The sequence below is a fragment of the Muntiacus reevesi genome, chromosome 1 (genome assembly GCF_963930625.1).
Source record: "Muntiacus reevesi chromosome 1, mMunRee1.1, whole genome shotgun sequence".
NCBI lineage: Eukaryota > Metazoa > Chordata > Mammalia > Artiodactyla > Cervidae > Muntiacus > Muntiacus reevesi.
This window is the reverse complement of record NC_089249.1, coordinates 190,958,839-190,980,789: the sequence shown is the minus strand read 5'-3', so window position 1 is coordinate 190,980,789 and position 21,951 is coordinate 190,958,839. Positions and strand designations below refer to the sequence as shown.

Here is a 21,951-nt window from a genome sequence, read left to right as displayed (position 1 = left end):
GGTCTCTGGGGTGAGATACCAAGAACCATCATCTCAAGTGCACGTGATATATCATAAACAGTATGACTCCAGTGGGAGGGGAGCTGTGGGTTAGCCACAGCGGCCCCACCGAGTTGACATTTGTGCTGAGCCCAGACAGAGTGGGGTTTTAGCTGAGGGAGGTGAAAGGAATCGGTGATCCCACTGGAAGGAGCCCCTACTCTGAACTGGGCCCTGGGCTGAGCACCTGGTACCCATTTTCTCATTTATTCCTCAGGCAGGAACCCCAGGGGGCGGGTGCAATCTCCATCTTACAGATGAGGAAACAGTTCAGATTTTGGCCAGGCTCACTGGGCCCGTAGGTCCCAGCGCATGGCAGTGAACTCAGGGCAGCCCTGTTCCACTTGGTGGGCTGCCCACCTCCTCCCCCCCCTCCCCCTGTCCTGCAGAAGGATACCTCCCTGGATGGGAGGGGGGTGCCAAGGGCGGGCTCAGGGTGGAGGCAGAGGCAGGCCTGGGACCAGGGCTCCTGCCTTTGTCTCACCACAGGCCCCGCCCTGTGCAGTAGGGGATGTCTCACTCTCGTTCCCTCTCTGTGAATTCTGCTCGGATGGGACTCCCAGCCCCTGGACATCTCTGACACCCGGGGTGGTGCTCCTGCTCAGCCCTGGGCCTGCATGGTCACCCTGCAACCTGGGTTGCTGGGACCTGTGTTGGGTCTCCTGCAAAGGGCAGACCCAGGAGGAGGCTGCAGGCCCACCTGCCACCCCCAGTGCTGCTGAGTGAGGGGTCTCATTTGTTAGCTACTGGGCCAGACTTGGAGAGGCAGCTGGCAGGTTGATGGTCCTGGGCTCTTTCCATCCGTCAACCTGCTGGGCGCCTCGCTCTGCACCGGGGTGTCCTCCTCTCTCCTTTGCTGCACATTATCTGTCATGCCTGGGGGAGAAGCGGCTGGGCGCCCAGGCCCCACCTCTAGTCCTCCCTCGGCTGGGCGCAGTGCTGACAAAGTTTCCCCTGGCAGAAGCAGGGCAGAGAACACGGCGCAGCTCACACCAGGGAGCAGCCTAGGGGCCTTGGAGCTGCTTGCTTGAGCCCAGCTTCAGATCCCCTCTGCTGCTCCTCTGGGCACCAGATACGCCCCTGGACTTGCTTTCTCCTCCCTTCCCCCAGCTCCCCTGCCAGGCCATGAGGCCTGCTGTAGCCAGACTCTGCCCTTGCTCCCCAGGGGACCCCCGAGAGCAGCTGTGGAGGCAGGGTGGGCTGGGCGGAAAGCAGTGCCATCGGGGTCAGAGATGAGAGAGGCGTGTCCCACCTCGAGTCACTGGTCCCTGCCTGCCAGATCCCCGTGGCCCGGCCTGCTGCCCCCACCCCCACCCCCTCGGCCTTCCTTGAACCTAGGCCCCAGGGGCAGCTAGGGCGGATCTAGACCATGTGTGTCGAGGCTATAACTTGGTCTCTTTCTCTTTCCTGTCACTTGTCTCTTCCTCCCTGCAACAGGTGATCCGAGTCAAAAGCTTGAGCCCCTTTGGCTCCATGAGAGGAGGGGAAATGAGAGAAGCGAGGAGGGTGATGGGGGGGGGGGGGTAGTGACATGTCTCCCTGCCTTGCCCCTGCCCACACTCCCACCCACAGCTTCAGAGCTATGCTTCCTGGTCAGGCTTCTGTCTCCAACCACATGGGGTCTAGGATGACAAAGGAGAGAAAAACCCCAGGATGGCCTCAGCTCCTGCGAGCATACATGCTGGCTCATGGAGGTGATGGAGGGAAAGGGGGAAGATCGAAAAGCCCCTTGGGCCCGGCCTGGTCGAGCGCAGCCTCCTCTGGCTGCCCTGCATTCCCAAGGACTTCCTCGGTCTCAAATCTTCTGTTTGCAGAGACAGGGAGAACCCCTCTATGACCTGTTCCCCTAGCCCCCCACCCATCTGCTGCTCCCCTCCTCAGGGTGTCTCAGATTCTCAGACTTGGGTTTCAGGAGACACAATAGTTACATTCTCCAGCTCTGATTGCTGCAGGCCAGGCCTCAGCTCCCCTTGAGATTGAGTTTCTCTTGCCCTGGATGCTCCTCAGTTGCAGAGAGAGAGAGAGGGGTGTGTGTGCGCGTGTGCAGGTGGCGGGGGAGGAGGTGTGTGACATTGGACAGGGCCAGGGATCAGCTCCAGAATTGGTCCTTCAGAGTATGGCACCCCCAGAACAGAGCACACCCTTGCCTGCTTCTCCACCCTCAGGCCTGGGGAGAGCTGGGGGAGGGGAAGGGCAGGCATGCCCAGAGGGTTGGCCTCCCACCCCACCTTCAAAGGCCAATGGTCCGGAGAGGGCCAATGGTCCGGAGAGAGCCGAAGGAGGTTCCTCTGAGCAGTGAGCGTGCTGACCGCCGCTCTCGACACACCAACTCAGCCCACCCCTGTTGGACAGCCTCAAGTGGTTGGTGGCATCTCTGGGGGGGGGTGTGTGTGTCTGGATGTAGAGCAAATGTGCGCCCTAGGACATACACGTGCCTGGGTACGCGTGTGTCGGTGCGGTTGTGCCTACGTGCCCCTCTCAGCCCCCCAACAAATGCTCTCAGTCTCTGATGTGCGTGGGGGCAGCCAACCGGTGAATTACATGTGGCCTGCTTCTCGGAGAGAAGTTGTTTGGGGCGGGAGCCGAGGCGGAGCATGTGCTGCAGTGAGCAGGAATCCCTCCCTCACCTAGTAGGAGCCATAAATATCTCCCTGTCTATGGCTGGGAATATATATATTAAAAACATGCTGTCAGTTGGAGTTTATGTGTGATTCTGGGCTCCTTCTGGCTGCTGGAGCTTCCCCTCTTAGAGCTCTGATGAAGAGGCAGAGGCCTCTTCGAAGCACACACGTGTGCACACGCACACACTTGTGCAAACAGGCAGGACTGGGAGAGGAAAGGGGGCCAAAGAGAGGGAAAGCGAAGGAGAAGGAAGGACAGAGAGAGGGGCACGGAGCCAAGACAGAGCAAAATGAGACCAGAAATAGGATTCCAGAGGGAAAGGCGAGGAACTGAAGAAAGGAAGTCGGGGGCTTTAATAAGAACTGAGCAGAGGTAGAGAATGCGCAGAGCTGGGGGCGAGGAGAACGGCATTTCAGGCATTTTAGGGCTTTCAGGGCTGTCCCAGGAGACACAGAAGAACCCTGAGGAAGAGAGGGTCCCATGCTGCCAACCTCTGGCTGAGCCTGGCCTAGGTCTGGGTGCTGCACGAGGCCTCGTCTACAAGCGCTGACCAGTGGGTGGGGGTGACTGAAGCCACGAGGGGATGGAGGGAGAGCAGCCTGGGACCTGAGAACCAATCCCATTTCAGAGCCTTGCTCTGCGGGAGCCCACTTGGTCCCACACCTAGGAAGAGTGCAGATTCGTCACCCACCCCCACGCAGTCCTGCCTTCTGCCCCGAGGTGTGGACCACACGAGTACCCCAGTCCCGAGAGGAAGACGGGCAGCAGAACATGCGCTCATACACGTGTGACATGAGCCAGCCTGAACACACCCCTCGCCATCCTGGTAGCATCAAGGACAAGTGGCAGCCTCCAAAATTCTCTCCATCCCCTAAACCCGGACCAGGCAGAGGCCTGAGGCCTGCACGCCCAGGCAGCCGTCCTCAGACGATGGCTGGACTTGGTTTTGAGGAAGCTGCACTTGACGGGCTGAGTGGAAAGCAGCTCAGCGCACAGGAGGCACTGTCTGGCCCTGGGCACCCGGGTGCAGGAACGTGTCATCTCAGGACTGAACGGAGGCAGCAGTGCTTCTGGCCCCTTCGGCCCCTCTCCAGTCTCTCCAGAAAGTCAAGGCAGCCTTTGTCCCTGAAGAGAGTGGTAGGCCTGGAGGCTGGGGTTCAGTCAGGGTGGCCCCGAGTTGGGAGTGGGTGGTTAGGGTCCCTACGGCTCCGTCTACCAGGCTGGAGAGAAAGCCGAGGCCGGAAATGTTGCCAGGGGACGTGGCCCTGGAAGGCTGGGGAAGCCGAGCGACAGCCTCGGGGGCGTGGGCCGGGCGGGAGAGGATAAAGGATGGAGCCGGGCACCTGCCCGCCTGGTGCCAGCCAACATTTTCTCTGCCCGTCCACCGGCCCACAGGCCACCAGCTGGCCCATTGTCCCCAGTGAGAAAGCAGACACTGGAGGGGGGCTCCCGTGTGGCAGGAGCTCACTCATGCACGCCCGCCTGGTAGGGACTGCCAGGGGAGAGCCCCCACGTGCTGGGCTGGGGCGCGGGGAGAAGGGGGTGGCCAGGGGAGGCGCCCTCATGGCGCAGCAGTCAGGGCGCCTCCTGTGCTGTTGGCAGGGGGCAGTGCTCAGGGCCTGCGAACAGGAGATAAAGAGTTCAGGCGGAGGGTTTTCTCTCACTAACCGTGGATTTGTGTGTTTGTTCAGCTGGTGGCTCTGATAAGCCCCATTCTGTGAGATAAAAGCCAAGCAACCACGAGGCGGGGCCTGGGAAGGGGTGTCATAAAGGGGCCTGCCTTTCTGTGTCCCAAGGCCTGGGGTTACTCCCTGCCTTCCCCAGGGAGCCTGGACAGGGAAGGGGGTCAGGCGCTGGGGTGTCAGGCTCCCCGGGGTGCCAGCCTGGGGCCGAGATCCTGGTCCCTAGGGGCTGTCCAGAGCAGGCCCCAGCCGGAGGGCACAGCTCCCAGGGTGCCCATGGCTTCAGGAAGCTGGCCTGGCGGGCTCTTGCCTCTGGGCTGGGGGGCGTCTCCTGGCCCTCCCCGGGAGCCTGTCCAGCACAGGCCCAGCGGCCTGTCTGCCCCCTCCCCGCTCTGCCCAAGGTGTCCTTCCAAGCTGACCGGCGGGCAAGGGCCTGCCCCCAGCACACCCCTTACTGTCTTCAGGCCCCGTCACCTCTCCGGGGCAGGGGTCTCCTGGGTAAACAGCCGAGGCTCTGGGTCTGGGGGCGGCCTGAGGACAAGGGGCTCAGCCACACGGCGTGGCTCACGGGCGAGCCCTCAGCTTCGTCCCTCTGACCTCCTCGCTCCGCGCTGGCCAGGAGGGGGAAGGGGCGCCGCCTGAGCAGGACGGCGGAGCCCCGGCCCCAGCTGCCCCGCTGGCCGGGCCGGCGCTCCTGCCCGCCAGCCCGGGCGCAGATTTCCAGCGTCTCTGCCTTTTGTCCCGGAGCCGCGCCGAGGGCCCCGGGGCGGGCGGCGGTGGCCCGGCGGGGCCGCCAGCCGTAAGATGGCTGCCAAGGGCTAAGATGGCTGCCAGCAGCGCCCGGAGCAGCGCCTGCAGGCGCGTGGCAGCGGGCCTCGCCCGCCGGAGCCCGCTCCTGCCTCTCCCTTGCATGGGGCTAATAGTGATCACAGCAGTCACGTCTCAGGGCAGTGTCCTGCTTCAGAAGGATTTCCTGTCTGCCGCGCTCTCCTGCAGCCCCATTTGTCTCTGCCTCTCGCGCTGGCCCACCTCCATCTCTTTGTCGGGTTCTCCCGTCTTTCTGTCCCTGGGCTGGGTGTGCGCGTGCGCGCGGTGTTCTGTCCCCACCTGGCCACGTCTGAAGGGCTGAGACCACTCTTAATAGGACGGCCTCCCACCATCCCCTCCTACACCACTGTCCCTGGCCTGGAGGGCTCTGTGGGGACTGAGCTGGTCCAGGGACAAGTGGGCCAAGCCTTTGCCGCAAAGCCTTGACCGGGTGCGGCTCGCTGGGTCCTGCAGCTGCGCTCTTTCTGAGCTGTGAATCTGGGCAAGGACGGCCCTGAGAGACACTAGGCTCGGGGCACTGGTCCACAGAGGACCTACGGGGGGCCGCCTACTGCCTCGACCCCTTGCCTGCGCCCTCCTGGACCAGCTGGGGCTTGAATCAGACCCAGAGAGTCAGCAATGGGCTGAGGAGAGAGCAACAAGAAAATTCACGTGCAGAGAGAGACTGCCCTCCCCCGGGGGCGTGGGAGGAAGTCTCTCCAGAGCAGAGTGCCATGGACAAAGAAGTGACCTGGGGTGGAATTTGCCATCCCTAAAACTGCTGCTTGGGTGGGTGCAAAGGGAGGTGTGGGAGGACACACCCCAAACGCAAGGGGGCGGGTGGAGGGGGGGTCCTGTTAGCTTCATATTGTGACAGGATTCATTATTATTATCATTTGGAATTTTTAAAAAGTAGAGGCTGGCTAAAAAGGTACTTCCCTGGAAGGTCCAGTGGTTGAGTCCACCTTCCCAATGCGGGGGATGCGGGTTGGAACCCCAGCTGGGGAACTAAGATCCCACATGATGCCAGGAAACTAAGTCCATATGCTGCAACAAAGGTTCCGTGTGCCGCAACCAAGACCCAACACAGCCAAATAAATATGTTCCAAAAAAAAAAAATTTTTTTTTTAAGTGAAACAAGATAAAGGATGGGGGAAGTGGGGCCTGAAACTGTCCTGGGGCAGCCTGTCTTTTTCCCACTGGCCACATGGATGCAAGAGGCCAGGAACTTGGCTGAGTCATCGTAGGGCCTTAGCTCTGAGAAGGCTACTGTTCTGCTCACCAGCCCCAACACCTGGAGCTCTTCCTTCTTTCCCAAGTGGCTGCAGGATCCCCCCACTTCTATCTCTTGGGCCCACGTCACTCTTCAGGAACCTCCTTGCTATTCACTCCCCAGTGTGAGCGGTTTGACCGCAAAGTTGGTAGAGGACAGCCTCCACGGCGAGCAGGCCGGCTGTAGGGTGGCAGGTGAGACCCGGGAGGCAGGGTCACTCCAAAGAGCGGAGCGAAGCCCAGGCCAATGCCAGGGCCCAGTTTTCCGAGGCCACCCCATTGGTCCCCCCACGAGCAGCTGATTCTTTACTGAATGTCTGCCTTTCTCCTGCCCCACAAGCTGCCCTGGCCCCCTCCACCACCCTCTCGCCAGCTGTCGTGCCCGGGCAAGCGTTCTGGAGGTCCCCGTTGTGCCCCTGGCACACAAAGCTTTGAGGACCTGGGGGGCAGGGGCGGGGGGCTTTCCCAAGCTCAGCAAAATATTCACACACACACTCCACCCTGCCCCCCGTCCTCTGTGCGCTCCCACCGCACAATGGGCCCTTGTCTCAGGGCTCCCTCCGAGCAGCTGTGGCACTGGGGCATGAGACAGCCCAGACAGGCTGGCACAGAGCGGGCGACAGCATCAAGGCAAATCTCCCCCCTCCGTGTTGCCAGGCGCTGCCTGTATGCATAAAGGTGAGGTGGGGGTGGCGCAGGCAGGCAGGACTGGCTCTAATTAATGAAGGGAGGGAAAGGGCTGCTCCCTCTGGAGCTTGAGTGGGGTAGAGAACGGGGGACCCCTGGGTCCAACCCAGCTGTGCAAAGCGGCAGTCGGGGGCTTCCCTCCTGGGCGCCTCCTTGCCCTGAGTCTCGGCCAGGGCTCACTCATGGGCCGCTCACCCTGGGCACTTCAGGCAGTGTTTGGAGACTGGGTTTTGGTTGTCACAACTGGGGTGCTCCTGGCATCTACTGGGAGGAGGCCAGAGACGCTGCCCAGCACCCTGCAGTCTGCAGGGCGGCCTCGCCACAGCAGCAGCCTTTCTTTCTCTCCTGGCTTCCCTGGGCTGCTCAGGAAGGGACGGGGAGAGAAGGAGTCCATAGGGCTGGAGGGGCAGCTGCCTGCCTGCTGAGCGTGGGGCACCCGGTCTTGACCCATCCCCAACCTTTGTGTCTCCTGCAGAATCCGGACAATCAGATAGTTCAAACCAGCAAGGAGATGCGGACATCAAACCACTGCCCAACGGTCAGTGCCCCCTGCCCTCCTGCCTGAACCCAGCCTCCCTGGCCTGCTGTGTCCACCACATCCCCCAACCTGTACCCTTCTCTGCCCTCCGGGGCCAGGGTGGGTCTGCGCCTGCCAGCCCCTTCACTCAGCTGTCCCTTGACTGAACAGAGGCTGCTGTTCCATGGGGGAGGGCACGCAGGGGAGCATACCCCACATCCATGGAGATCTGAGGACCCCTGAGGGCCAGCCTGGGGCTGGGACACGGGTCAAGGGATGGAACAAGTTGAGGGTGGGGCGAGATCGGGAGAGACAGGCAGACAGCCCCTCCTGGCCTTGCCTGACTCACTCACCTGCCCTTTTCCCTCCTCAGGGCACTTAAGTTTCCAGGACTGTTTTGTGACTTCCGGGGTCTGGAATGTGACGGAGCTGGTGAGAGTATCACAGAGTGAGTCCTTCCTCCTTCTGGGCCAGGGTTGAGTCCGCAGGGATGGGGGTGAGGAGGTGGGACTTGGACCCTATGTAGCCCCCCACTGATGGGGTCTCAGGTGGGGAGGGGGCAGACAGACTTCCTGGGACACTCTTGGCCTCATTGGCGCCAGGCTAGGTGGAATGGAGGCATTGGAGAGCCCCACCTCTAACCTCCACTGCTTTGGAGGGGAAAAAAAAATCATAACCAAGGAATCTTTCCAAAAAGCTTTAGCCAAGAGGAGGTTTCCTCAGCAGTCTCCACAGTGAACTTACTCCAGGGCTTCCGAGGGGCTGCTCCCGGCAACGAAACAGGGGCCCATACTTTCCAGACCTCATCACACTCTCCCTTCTTCCCAGCTCCTGTTGCAACAGCATCAGGGCCCAACTTCTCGCTGGCAGACCTGGAGAGTCCCAGCTACTACAATATAAACCAGGTGACCCTGGGGCGGCGATCCATCACCTCCCCTCCTTCCACCAGGTGAGCCCCACGCACTAGCCTTCCCCCAGCCCTGAGACATTGCAGGTGCTTCGGGCAGGGTGCTCCAGCTCGTTACCCTCCGTTGCGGGCGCTGGCTTCAGAGCCCGGGCCTGCTCTGCGGTGCACCCCTGAGCTTGGTGCTGGCACAGGCGCTCAGCCTCAGGGACACAAACTCAAGCGAGGCCAGGGCTCTGCCCTGAAGGGGCTCCCTGTGGACTGGAGAAGGCCTCTTTCCTGGGAGTGTGACCTTTGAACCCGGACAAAGGGGGGCTAGTACAGGCCTGGGGTGGACGCTCCAGGCAGAGAGAGCAGCCTCCATCCCAAATGAGGCTGCCAGGACTATCCCACAGTGGGCTTCACAGGCCAGAGGGGTCAAGGAACAGAGGCTGGGGATATGTGTTCTAGAAAGACTTCTAGAAGCAGTGTTCGTGGGCAGGACGGTCAGTTAGAGGCTCTCCCACCAGGCTGGAGGGGAGGAGGGCCTGAGTCAGGTGGGGGATCGGCCTGAGAGGGAGGGGTGGAGTTGAGAGCCGTTTGGGAGGTAGGCACAGTGCATCCCGGTCAGAGCCAGTCATTCAGGACAGGGTGCGATCCTGTCCCTTTAAAAAAAAAAATCGAGTATTTTGGTTCATTGTGAGGTTCAAGTATTCATTTTGGTATGTTAGAATATTACATTAAAATGTTATGATATCTCCATAGTTAATCATATTTTAATATAAAATAACATAGTATCACAGTGACTGAGTTTTGCGTCACCCCGTGGTGTTTTGTCCCTGGCCAGCGCCTCACTCACCCCCTCTGGCCGTGGGAGCTGACGGGAAGTAGCAGGCAGGCTGAGGAGGCAGCTGAGGGTTTGGCCCACTTCTTGGGCTCGGGTGGCTGGGTGATGGCGGTGGGTGGTCTTGTGGACTGAGAAGGGGCTCGAGGAGGAGGGGGTGGGCTGGGCTCTGGGGGCTCTCAGTCTGACCTGGGCAGAGGGCACAGAGTGAGTGCCCTGAGATGCTGCTGACAGCGGGCACCTGCTCGCCACACAGAGGGGCATCAGTGCAGGCTTCCTGGGTCCGGGTCCCAGTCCGGCCGCTCACCTGAGGCCCACCTGACCCCTCTCCTCCTTTCCCAGCACCACCAAGCGCCCCAAGTCCATCGATGACAGTGAGATGGAGAGCCCTGTTGACGACGTCTTCTACCCTGGCACAGGCCGCTCCCCGGCCGCGGGCAGCAGCCAGTCCAGCGGTTGGCCCAACGATGTGGATGCAGGTATGGGCGCCACCGCAAGGCCCGACCTGGAGCGCAGGCGGCGTGCAGCCTCCTGTCCCCCTCAGGTTTACCCGGCGAGCCTCCCGTGGTGCTTCCTGCTGCAGGCAGCACCGCCTGTCCTCTCCCAGCCCGCTCTCCCAGAGGGGCACAGGCCTGGACAGCAGAGGCGAGAGGGCAGGTTGTCACGCGTGGGCAGCAGGACCCAAAGCCCTGGCCCTGAGCCTCTGGTGCCCTGCAAGGGGGGCATGCCTTCCTCTTCAGAGCCTCCTTCTCCTCCTCCTCCTCTGGGTATTTCTTCAGGGAGGTTGCCCCCGTCTTCACGGTTTAAAGCAGTTTCTCAGACTGGGCGTTCGTGAACGTTCCAGGGCCACAACATTGTCTGCGGCCGGGCCATTTTGTGCCCTGTTGGGTGTTGGAGCGGCAGCCCTGGCCTCTGCCCACTCGATGCCAGTAGCAATCCTCCTTACTAGGTGTGGTGGCTAGAAAGGTCTCCGGGCGTGGCTGTGTCCTGCTGGGGACAGAATCTTCTTGTGTTTAAAACCACTGGTCTAAGGAGAGGAGCACAGCCTCGCAGCGAGTGAGCAGAATTGTTGCCAGGCCTCTCGATCCTCTCACCAGCCCCTTCCTGGTGAGAAGAGGGGCTCATCAGGGGGCTCCCCTGTTTTGACGGGAGGTGTGGGGGCACCTGGAGAGCCCAAGGGGGAGCAGAGGGGGAGAGGGAGGGCCGTGTGTGTGTGTGTGCACACGCACATGTGTGTGGTGCACAGGTGTGTATAAGGAGGCTGCCTGCAGAATGCTTCTGCCTGACACGTTGTTGGTGCAGCCTGTGTGTTACCTTCCAGGTACGGGGGTCTGGGGGCCAGGTAGCACAGATCTGTGTATGGGAGGTGTCCGTGTGGTTAGGCCTGGGGACGGAGGCCTTGTGCTGTGATGCAGGAAGATGAGGGCCGGCCTGAGAGTGTTTTCCTTGGTGGCTTCCAGATGTTGCCATACCAGGAAGGGCCAGGCAGATGGGCAGGGGCCAGGGCTGGGGGAAAGGCAAGACCGGAGGGCAGGGAGGGGCTTCCGCTTCCCTGCTGCCCTGGAGGCAACCTCTGGCAACTTGGGAGGAGGAGAGGAGGACTCACCTCCAGGCCCCGGGGTGAGGGAGAGGGCTAGACCGCCAGCAAGGCCCACCCTCTGCCGACCAGGCTCCTGCACGACTCTGGGAGCCCCTCCCCGGGTGTCCTCATGGCCAGCAGGGACCTGAGCCAGCAGGGCATAGACGTGGCCCTGGGGGAACCTCTGGAGGGGCAGAGAGAAGGGGTTGAGAGGCCCTGAAGAATCCCCAGCTGAAGTGAAGTCTTTCCTCAGGGACTGGTGTGCCTGGAGGGCCGTGTCCACTGCTGGCTCCTGAGGCGTGGGCCCCCCGGGTCGCTCCACCCAGACCTGGCTCCCTGGAGCCTCCCCTCCGCAGCTCCGGCTCCCTCCTTTCCTGGCTGTCTGCTGTCGAGCCTGCCATTTCCGCTCCCGCTGGCAGTCCCTCCACGCATGGCCCCATGTCCTCCTGTGGCATCCCCGGCTCCCTCGCTTTTCCCCTCTTTTCCTCCATACTCACCCCCTCCTCCCACCAACATTGCGTTGTTTCCCTGTTCTGGGACAAATCGCCAATTAAGCAGCCCAGCTGCAGGACTGGGAACAGCTGGGGAGGTGCTGTGTGGCCAGGGGGACAGCTGGGCGCAGCTGGTGGGGGCGCTCCCCGCCCCCCCCCCACCCCGCATCGTGCCAGCTATCAGGTGGCACACAGCTGCTGCCAGATAACACCTCTGCTGGCGGCTGGGAGTGCGCCCTTCCCCCGCCTCTTCCCTCTGTGGTTAAGACAGCTCTTATTTCTCTCTTCTGCAGCACCCCCCTCCCGCCCCCAGTACACACACCCCACCCAAACTGATTCGATTCGTGTTCCAAAGATGGCAGCTCTGGAGACCTGCCCCGACTGCACCTTATCCTCCCAGGACAGGAGACTGGCTCCCCTGGGGGCCGTGGCCTGGGCGCCCTGCTTTGTCTTAGCATGCTGGTTGTCGGGCCCACTGGGCGCAGATGTGGTCTTGGTTGGCCTCGTCAGGCTGTTAGAGGCGAGCGCAAATGGGGCACTCTCTGTGTCCCTGTCTCTTGCCAAGTGCCTCCTCCACCTCTGGTCCTGGGAGCAGAGCAAACCCAGGAATGACCCACCCTGACCGTCGGACCTCTGGGTGCCTGACCAAGCGCAGCCTTTCCTGGCTCCCTCGCCCCCAGCTCCCACCCCGGCCCTCCAGCCTCCTCCCTGCTCCCTTGTGAGATTTTGTCTCTCCACCATGGTCCGAAGGGCCCATGGCTGTGCTTTCCCTTCCCGTAAGGAGCCCTGGCTTCTTCCTGGCAGAACGGGACCTGTAGCCCAGGACCCCATGGAGTAGACCCCAGCCTGCCCCTCCGCAGGGGCCTCCTCACTCTTTCTCTTTTCCTTTGACTGAGACCTTAATTTCCCCAGTGGACGCACAGAGTCTTAGCCACTGGGCCTCCAGGGAAGTTCTGGCCCATCACTGTGAAGCTGCTCCCCAGGACTCCTCCTGCACACCTTCCCTGCCCTCTGGCCCTGCCTCTGTGCTCTGATTCTGTGCACCTTGGAGCTCATAATCTGTTTGTTAGGGGGCAAGATGGCCCGCCTGCTCACGCCCTGCCCGGCGCACCACAGGGCCTGATTTCCCTCACCTGCCAGCAGCGGATGGTCTGCACTCAGGGCCTGAGAATCAGGCAGCGGAGGCTGGGGAGCCCTGAAGGGAAGGGGGCAGCCAGGAGGGGTCTGAGGAGAGAAGGAGTGAGCTGCTGGCTTCCCGCCTCCCCTGCTCCCTTCCTGGCCCAGCTAAACCTGCCCCGTGTTGCTGATTCCTCCCCTCAGGCCCGGCTTCTCTAAAGAAGTCAGGAAAGCTGGACTTCTGCAGTGCCCTCTCCTCTCAGGGCAGCTCCCCGCGCATGGCTTTCACTCACCACCCGCTGCCTGTGCTTGCTGGAGTCAGACCAGGTGAGAAACGGAGGGCCCGGAGGGGGGCAGCGGGGGTGGCAGAGGAGCCCTGCCTGAGGGCTAGCTGGCCAGGGAAGCCTGAGTGACAGCCCGCGCTCTCTGAACTGGCCGTGGAGTGGCAGTGGGCGGGCGTAGGGACGGGCCCCCCTCCACAGCAGCGGCACCTCCTCCAGACCAGGCCGGCCCCTGGGCCTTCTCATCGTGCCCCCCACACGCTCCCACTTGCCTCTCACGCCCCGTGTGCCGGGGTGCACGCCTGCTGTGTGCTGTGTGTGCACGTGAGGATGTGTGTTTGCTTATGTTCATGCGAGGGTGCTGTGTGCATGCGTTTGATGCATGTGTGCTCGTGTGTTTGTGCGGACGTGTGCACACATGTGTGCTGTGTGTGTACGTGACATGTGCACACATGTGTGTTTTGTGTGGTGCAGGTCTGTCCTGAGGCCGTGGGCCCACTCCTCCCAGCTCTCCTTGCCTCCTGCCAGCTGTGGATGGGAGAGCACAGGCTTCTCCTTCTGCCCTCCTTCCAGTTTCTCTCTCTCAGCGCCCCAAAGTGCCCAGGGTCTGTTTTCCCTGGCACCGGCCCACGTTACTCTGAGGGACCCTCAGAGGGGGCCCAGGCTCCCTGCTCGCGGCCTCCCCGCTCTTTTCCAGAAGCGAAGGGCTAGGCCAAGGGGAAAGGAAAGGAGCCGGCAGACTGCCTGCCGGGCGGGGGCGCGGGGCGGACTCTCTGCTCCAGTCTGGCAGAGAGAGAGCTTGAGGGGAGGGTGCCGCCAGGTTCTGGAGGGGATGGAACCAGGTGGGAAACTGCGGGCGCCTCTTCCCTCTCGAGAGAGGCCTGGACTGTTTCTGAACACTGCCCTGTGTCTGCCCGCCACCCCGGGCCCTTGCGTAGGACACGGAGCACTCGGAGGGTCATCCTCCTGGCTTCCTCCTCAGGGCCTCCTGGCTGGGAGCCAGCAGCGGGGCAGGGCGTGGTGGCCGCGAGGTGGGGGTGGGGAGCCCAGGCCCTCCGCACAGGCAGGGGAGGGCGGCAGGCCCCGCTCCACTCAGCTTTTATGAACTCCAGAGAGAAGCCAAGTTTCTTTAGGCCCCTAATGAAACCGAGAGCAAGAGCGAGCTGATTGGAAACAGACAGGATAGGGAGGACTTGGCTGGGGAAGAAGTGGGGCCTGCTCCGGGGTGGGAGCTGGGCGTCCGAGGAAGTGTGTACGAGCCGTGGGGCCCAAGCACAGAAGAATGTGACCTGGGGGCCAGGTGCACATTCAGCCTCATGCGGGACGTGCGTGTGCTCCGTGGAGGCCCCTCTTGCGCTGGCACGGGGCCGGGTGCTTGTCCAGAGCCCCACCGAATGGTCTGCCTGCTCCCCAAGGCTCCCTGCCAGGCCCTGCACCAGGGAGGGGTGTGTGAGGCACTGACCTTGGCGCAGAACGTTAGGGAGCACCTGAAATCTCAGTCACCAAAATTTATAAATAATATTAAATGCAATGTTCTAAAAATTAAAACAAAAATATACGATGAGCAAATATCAGTATTTTAAATAAAAGGACTGATCTTGTGATTGCATGACCCTGTCTCACCTCACAGGGCTTCCCAGGTGCCTCTAGCGGTAAAGAACCCACCTGTCAATGCAGGACGTAAGAGATGTGGGTTCAATCCCTGGGTTGGGAAGATCCTGCGGAGGAGGACTTGGCAACCCACTCTAGCATTCTTGCCTGGAGAATCCCATGGACAGAGGATCCTGGCAGGTTACAGTCCATGGGGTTGCAAAGAGTCAGACACAACTGAGCGACTGAGCACGCATACACGTCTCACCTCACCCTAACTCTAGCCCTGATTCCAATCAAACTTTATTTATAAAGAGAAGCAGCTGGTCTCTGGGCCATCCCTAGTTTTGCCAATTCAACTTTTTAAAGTGTTGCATTCAAATGCTATTTACCTTGACTTTACTGAGTGTTTTTGGAGCCATCTCACACACCCTCACACTAGCAGTCAGCACCTCACTCTCCCCACTCCGGCCCCTGCCCTGGTCCTGCCCCATTCTCTGGACGCAAAGGGCTCTGACCAGCAGGGCTCCCCGGCTTCAGCGTCCCTCGCCACGGCCTTCTCAGCCCTGATGATGCCCTTTCCTTCCTGCCGCGTGCACACAGGGAGCCCCCGGGCCACGGCGTCAGCGCTGCACTTCCCCTCCACATCCATCATCCAGCAGTCGAGCCCGTACTTCACGCACCCGACCATCCGCTACCACCACCACCACGGGCAGGACTCGCTGAAGGAGTTTGTGCAGTTTGTGTGCTCGGATGGCTCGGGCCAGGCCACCGGACAGGTGAGTCCAGAGGACCCCGCGAGCCCCCCTGCAGCTCATCTTTGCGTCTGTCTGTCTGTCTCAGGGCTCACAGGGAGAGGGCCCCAAAGCCGAGAGCCCACCTGGGGCTGGAGCAGCCATGAGCTGGGACTGCCGAACACCTCAGTCTTCTGGGTCCGGGGGCAGGGATCCATGTGTCCGCCTGGGGCCTCTTCATCCCGGTCCAGAGAGGACGGGGCAGTGGCTGGGCCCACCTTGCTTGGGCTCTTTACCCAACTCTGGTCTTTTCCCATAGCAGGAGTGGACCAATGATCTGTCCAATCCGGGCCCAGACCCCTTAGCTCCTGACACCCCTTTTAAACCTCAGGGCTGCAAGGATTCCCTTGCAGCTGACACTGGGGCCCGTCCGTTCTCTGTGGTGTGGGAACGTCTGTGCACTCTGGGTGCTAAGCAGCGTGCCTAGCCCCCGCCCACTTGATGCCAGCAACACCGCCCTCTGTCAGCTCTGCTGATCGTGACCGTCTCCAGATTCAGGGTGCTCGGGGGCACCTTCCTCATCCCCAGTGAGAAGCCCTTGGGAGAGGGCAGGCTCCCTTCCACAGGCTGTGTCATGAGACTCCAGTTGGCGGGACTCTTAACAAGGGGCTCTCAGGTCAGTCACGGTTCTGGAATAAAGTATTTCTGCTCCTCAGCCTGGGAGAGAGACGGCTCCCCATGGAGCTCTGTCCCCACTGTCCTTCTCCATCAGCGAGCCCTAGAGCAGAGACACAGATCCAGTGAGCAGAGAACTACCTCCGACGTCAGTGAGCCCCCTGTGACCCTTCAGCAGGACAGTGGTCCTTGTGTAGTTCCTGGGAGACCATTCCAGGCTGCGGCATGGTGATCTCTAGACCTCTGGGAATGTTCTGGAACTCCAGCAGCATACTGTGCTGTAAGAAGGCCCAGCTGCTTGCCTCCCAGTTGGTCCAGCTTGGAACTGCACCGTGAGAGGTCAGGTGTGGCGGGCACTCAAAGTGCCCTGGCAGGGAAAGGCATCCAGAAGCCACCCTGAGAGGGGGCGGCGGCCCTCAGCTGCTCAGCCTGGTGCTACCACAGGGCACTTGCGTAGTGCTGGCGTCTCGATGGGGGCAGGGCTGTGGCTTGGCCCCTGTGTTCTTGCTGTCCAGGGCAGAGGCCAGTCTTCTTCCCTCCCTCCTGCTCTTCCCTTTTCCGCTTTTCTCATCTTTTCCCCTCTGCCCTGCGAGGGTTTCTTTTGCTGGTTCTGCAGCTCCTTGGCACATGCAGAGTTTTGCCCACCTCTCTGGACAAGCTCTGTCCACTTGTAGGGGCACTGAGGGAAAAGTGGACATGATTCGCAGCAGCACCCGTGCTTCCTTCAGAGATGCCAGCGGAGTCTACGGGAGCTGCCGGCCTGTATCCCAGCCCCAGGGGTCCTGGGTTCTGGAATTTGGATCCGAGGGGCTAGGAACCTTGCTGTTCCTGCTTCTCAGCTATGGGGTCAGCTGGGGCTTCAATTGAAATGTGACTCATCTGGGGAACTGACTTGGCCCAGAGAACCGAAGCTAACCCACAGGACCCTCAAGAGTGTGGGTCAGCCCATCCCTGGACTTCCTGACAGCCAGGTCCTGAGCCTTCCCCTTGACTTGATCACTCAAGATCAAGGGCTCAGGAAGTCCATGGCCATCCAGGGTTATGACTCTGCGCTTTCATTGCCAAGGGCTTGGATTCAGTCCTGGTCAAGGAACTAAGACCCTGCAAGTCATGTGGCATGGCAAACAAAGAAAAGATCAAGGTCTCCTTGGCCTCGAAAGTTCTCTTCTCAAGGCAGGTGCTGGCTCTGAGTAGACAGTTGACAAAAAACTATTTATTGACAGGGGAGCAGACAGCCCCTCTGGTTAAAGAGAAAGTCTAGTTTGGCTGAGAGCAGTCTCTATAGGTTTCCTCTTGTGGCCTATTGTGCCCGAGAGTTGGGTGTGGGGTGGAGTTCTGCAGCGAGCCTGCTCTTCGGAGCCCAGTTCCTGAGAGGAGACTAGAGATGGTCTCCCCGTGGTGTGGAGGAGGAGCCAGAGGCCCTGGGCTCTGCCACTGACATGGTGGCAGAGGGTGGGGGTACTGGACTGTGTTTGAACCACGGCCATCCCAGAGTAGGAGCTCTTGGTCTTAGCGTGTGTGAGAGTGACTTGGAGGTGAAAGGTGGCTGGGCCTCATCTAAGTCAGCAGCTCTGGTGTGGGGTGTAGAATCTGCATTTCTCCGCAAGTTCCCAGGTGACGCTGCTGCTTCTGGTCAGGGGACCCACTTGGAGAACCACTGATGTAGAGACTAGAGAAGTAAGTTATAACCTCCTGAGAATCAGAAGTTAGGAACCATCTTTGTAGAAAATTGCATGCATACAAAATTTCACAGTGTGCACAATGGTTCCCAGGTACCTCTTAGACCCCAGTGTAAGTTCCTGACTGAGAAAATCAGGTCAGTAAAGACCAAGGCCAAATGGAGATTCACTTAGAGCAGGGGTCCCCAACCTCTGTGCTATGAACCGGTACCTCCTGTCAGATCAGCAGTGGCATCAGATTAGAAATAAAGTACACAATAAATGTAATGTGCTTGAATCATCCTGAAACCATCCCCTCCACCCCCCAGTTTGTGGACAAATTGTCTTCCACGAATCCAGTCCCTGGTGCCAAAAAGGTTGGGAACTGCTGATTAGAAGACACGCAAAGGGCAGAAAGAGGATGCCCAGTTAGCTGTATTTCTGGCATAGAGAAGAGACCAAATGAGCACGATAGAGAAGATCCAGGGACTGATGGGAGGCCATGGCTCTGGGAGGCAAGAAGCCTGGTTCCAGCTCAGCCTTGCTCTCCAGTTGCAGAGTGGCCAGGCCCACATCTTCATATGTCAGATGAAAGGGAGGTGCTATCCCAGCTTCCAGTTTACTTCTAAGCTCCTAACTCAAGAGGTCTTAAGGTACCACAAAGTCCCAAGATCTTGAGATTTTTAAACCTTCAACTCATACCCCAAGCAGAGCAGAGACAGCCTAGCCTGGTTGGGACTTGCTTCTAGGATCTGAATGTTGTAAATCAGCAGCTTTCCATGTCTGGCCCTATCGGGCTAGGATTTGTTTTATCAGATGAGATTAGTGACTCAGATCCTCCTGGGGGGAGACAGGCTCTTGAGGAAGCAGAGGCCACCCTGTGGGAGCAGGGGCTGCCCAGAAAGCTCCCGTGTCCCAGCTGCCCCTGGAGCCCAAGCTCAGGACAGCCTGGAGAGGAGGCTGTGATCCTTTGGGATCGTTGTACTTGCTGCCCTGATGGAAGAGCAAGATAGGAGCCAGATAGGCTGTGTAAATGAGCGAAGGCAGTTGCCACTTCTGTGTCAGCATCACCCTGCAGAGCTGGCGGCATGCTGTTGCTTGGAACCAACAGCCTGACCGGGGAGACAACGTTTTGCATCAGATGTCATGGTAGCTATGGAAGGTTTTGGGGCACTGGGGTGTCCGAACTCCTTTGGATTTGGGAAGAGGGTTGATAAGTCTATGGGTCCATGGAATCAGACAAACATGGCCATGAACTTGTAGGGGCACTTAAGTGGCCATCGCAGCTGGGTGACTTTGACTAGAACGTTTAGCCATGAGGAGCCTTAGTTTCCTCTGTTGTGAACAGGGGAGAGGGGAGCTTCCCTTCTCCTAAGGGTTCGACACCATTAGCCTGTGGACCACTGGGCCTTTGTCCTGGGGGTGGCCCTGTGTGTTATAGGGTGGGTGTCAAGCCGCATCCTCAGCCTCCACACCCTCAAGCTGTGTCAACCAGAATGTCTCCAGACACTGTCAGTACCCCTGGGGGGCAGGCAGAAACAAGAGGAACTGCCTTAGAGGTGGTAGGAGGACCGGACACAGCCTGAGTGAAGTGCCTGGTTCCGTGCCAGGTGCTGAGCTGAAGAGCACGCTGTCTGCAGAGGGGAGGCCCCTTGGAATCGCGGTTTCATAGTCTAGGTGAAACCAGCCAGGATCGAAGGATGACCGAGCTGGTGACAGAGCAGGGGTGGACTCTGCAGGGTTTGCCAACAGGAGGAAGAGCCTGTGAACCTCCCATGGTCTTAAACCTGGGGGAGCTGGGAGGACAGAGGTTTGAGCCACAGGAGAGAGGCCCGTTTAGGAGGAAGAGTTCTGGCCTGGCCCCCGTGAGCCCAGGCTGCAGGTGGTCATAGAGGTCACTGCCTGGAGCAGCAGGAGATACAAGGTCCGGGGAAGCTGTGTCTGCCGGAAGCCAGGGCCCTCTGCCTCTCTCTGTGGGGCCGGCATGCCTTGAACCCCAAAGGCTGATGAACACAAGGCCACACGTGGGGCCGGGAGGAGGCAACTCAAGTTTAAGGCACAGGGAGTAATGGACAATTTGTGGCTCTGGTAGCTGGTCCCAGCTTCTGGGGGAACTGGGGCTGCCAGCAATGGGTTTTCTTCTTGGGCTGCTCTGTAGCAGATAGGCTAGCATCCACTGTCCTCAGGCACATGCCCTGGCTTGCCCCCGAGGCCATGGCACGGGGCACATGCTGGTGGGCCTGTGGTCCTTGGTTGGGTCAGCTGATCCTACCCCAGGAGCCCACCCAGGGGAGGCACGTATGTGTTTGGGGAGAACACAGGGAGTAAGCTGGTGCATCTTTGCTGCCATAGGAGAAAGTCTTCAGAGTATGACAGTTCAGAGCACAGCTGCTTGTATAGTTACATGGCACGTTTTGGTACCTAAAACCTGTTCCCTAAGAAATAACAAACGACCCGTCGGACATCCCCCTTCCTCCCTCCCACCACTTCAAAAGAGGACTACGGAAAAAAAAAAAAGAGAAACACCTGAGAGACCAAATAGAGGCCTCACGCCCTCACCACCCCGGCGCCCTGGAGGAGAGGACCCCACCCCGCGTCCTCCGCTGGGAGCGCTGCCGGCTCTCAGGAGCGAGCGGGCGTGCCCGCGCAGGGGAGCGTGTGTCTGTGTGTGATGTGCCTTCATGCGCCACTCTATTTATGTTGTTCGCAGCCCAACGGTAGCGGCCAGGGCAAAGTCCCGGGGTCATTTTTGCTACCACCGCCGCCTCCAGTGGCCAGACCAGTGCCCCTTCCTATGCCTGATTCCAAATCCACCAGCACTGCCCCAGACGGCGCCGCCTTGACTCCTCCGTCACCTTGTAAGTGGACGATGAAACCGAAACCACACGCCCAGTGTCCCCGGCCCGTCCAAGCAGCCTCCGCTGCAAAGAGGAGAGCCCCTCTCTCACTGCCAAAGGCCCCCCACCCAGAGTGCCTCCCACCCCGACGAGGACAGAGCTGAGCCCCCCGACTTTGGCCTCCGGGGCCTTAGTGGCACCAGCCAGCACCCCACGAGCCCCCCTGCCCGCCCGCTGCTCCCAGCTGGGGCCCCTGGCCCAGGCCCCTCCGGGGGGCGGGAGAGGGAGCACAGTGGGGGCACCCAGGCCAGGGGTGCTGGCCAGGGTGGGCGGGGGGAGGGGAGGCACAGCCATGCCATCTTCATGCCTAACTGCTGTTTTTTTCATTTTTTTGTTTTTTCGTTTTTTGATTTTTTCGTTGTTTCGTTGTGCCCCTCCCCCCACACCAAGAAAATTAAACGTGACCACAAGGCGACGCCACCACCATCCCCTTTTTACCTTGCCCCCCTCACCTCCATTCTGGGCCCCCAGGCCTCTAAAGTTGCAGCAGGCCAGCCCCTGATCCCCTCCCCTCCAGCCTTCAGTCTCACATTTGGTTTCTCGTTGTTCCTCTTTTTTTTTAACCCTCCCTCCCATCCCTCCCCTTTTCCTCAATTTCTTCCCAGGTTGGATCTTCTAAGGACAAGGAAGGGCTCTGGACCTTGGCTTACTTCATCTCTTTCTCTCTCTCTCTCTTTTTTTTTTTTTAAACTGATGACAAATTTTGTCAAAGGGAAGAGAAAAATCTGAGTTGAGAGGCCCCAGCTAGACCCGACGACGCATGAAGGACAGGAGAGGCGGAGGGTGGGCGGTGTGCCGTCGGGGGGACTGTGGGCGGGGGTGGGCAGCGCTCTGGGGGCTGGCAGGCTGTGGGTCAGGACTCGGGGACAGCGGCGGAAGGGCGGCCCATCTCACCACTCTTCTCGGCCTCGCGCTCTCTGCCTCACCTTCTTTTTCCATGGTTTGAGTTCTTTTCCCCTCTTCATCCTCTTCATGTCATCTTCTCATCTGCATTTGCCACAAGACACAAAGTCATGGCCATGGTCATTGGAGGTGGGTGGGGTGGGAGGGGGGCCCGGCTGCAGGGTGGCTGGGGGCCGCTTATGGACAGAATCTGGTGAGCACGGGGTCCCTGGGGTGTATCTGGTGCTGGGAGGGATGGGAGGGGGACTCCCAGTTAGCCTGTGACATGCCTCATCCTTTCTGGGGGCTTCCTTCCTCCCAGGGTACAGGGCCAGCTCCTTCCCGTAGGGCTCCAGGCCAGACAACCCAGAAGAGCTCCAGAATCTTTGGTGCATTTGCCCCCTCAGGCCTCAGAACAACTGCCCCTGCTGCCCACGCCCTGGGGCTTTGCCAGGCCCTCTGGCCTCCTCCTTCTCTGCACGTGGGCCCCTCTTGGTCCCTGGGAACCGCAGGACCATAGGACCTGGCTCATCGATCAGAGGAGGAGAATGCCTGCCAGGCCTGAGCCCTGCCACCCCTGCACCTGAGCCAGCAGCCAGCTCCCAGACCCTCTCTGACCTGTCCCACCCAGCTTAGCCCTCTACTGGGACCCTTCAAGTTTCCCAAGCCACGGGGCCAGTCCTTGGGCCCAGGGT

The 21,951-nt window shown here is 60.2% G+C and overlaps 1 protein-coding gene across 5 annotated transcripts in view; it reads left to right on the top strand.

The window, feature by feature from the left end:
- The window catches only part of NFIX (nuclear factor I X), a 97,418-nt gene that overhangs the window by 66,384 nt on the left and 9,083 nt on the right, over nucleotides 1-21,951 (top strand). For 4 of the 5 annotated variants that reach the window (XM_065917641.1, XM_065917642.1, XM_065917640.1 and 1 more), the window contains exons 3-8: nucleotides 7,585-7,647; nucleotides 8,000-8,074; nucleotides 8,455-8,575; nucleotides 9,696-9,832; nucleotides 12,744-12,866; nucleotides 15,014-15,189. In XM_065917641.1, coding sequence (XP_065773713.1) covers nucleotides 7,585-7,647; nucleotides 8,000-8,074; nucleotides 8,455-8,575; nucleotides 9,696-9,832; nucleotides 12,744-12,866; nucleotides 15,014-15,189 — 695 coding nt within the window. The remainder of the gene's footprint in view (nucleotides 1-7,584; nucleotides 7,648-7,999; nucleotides 8,075-8,454; nucleotides 8,576-9,695; nucleotides 9,833-12,743; nucleotides 12,867-15,013; nucleotides 15,190-21,951) is intronic. The other variant, XM_065917643.1, reaches the window with a different exon arrangement.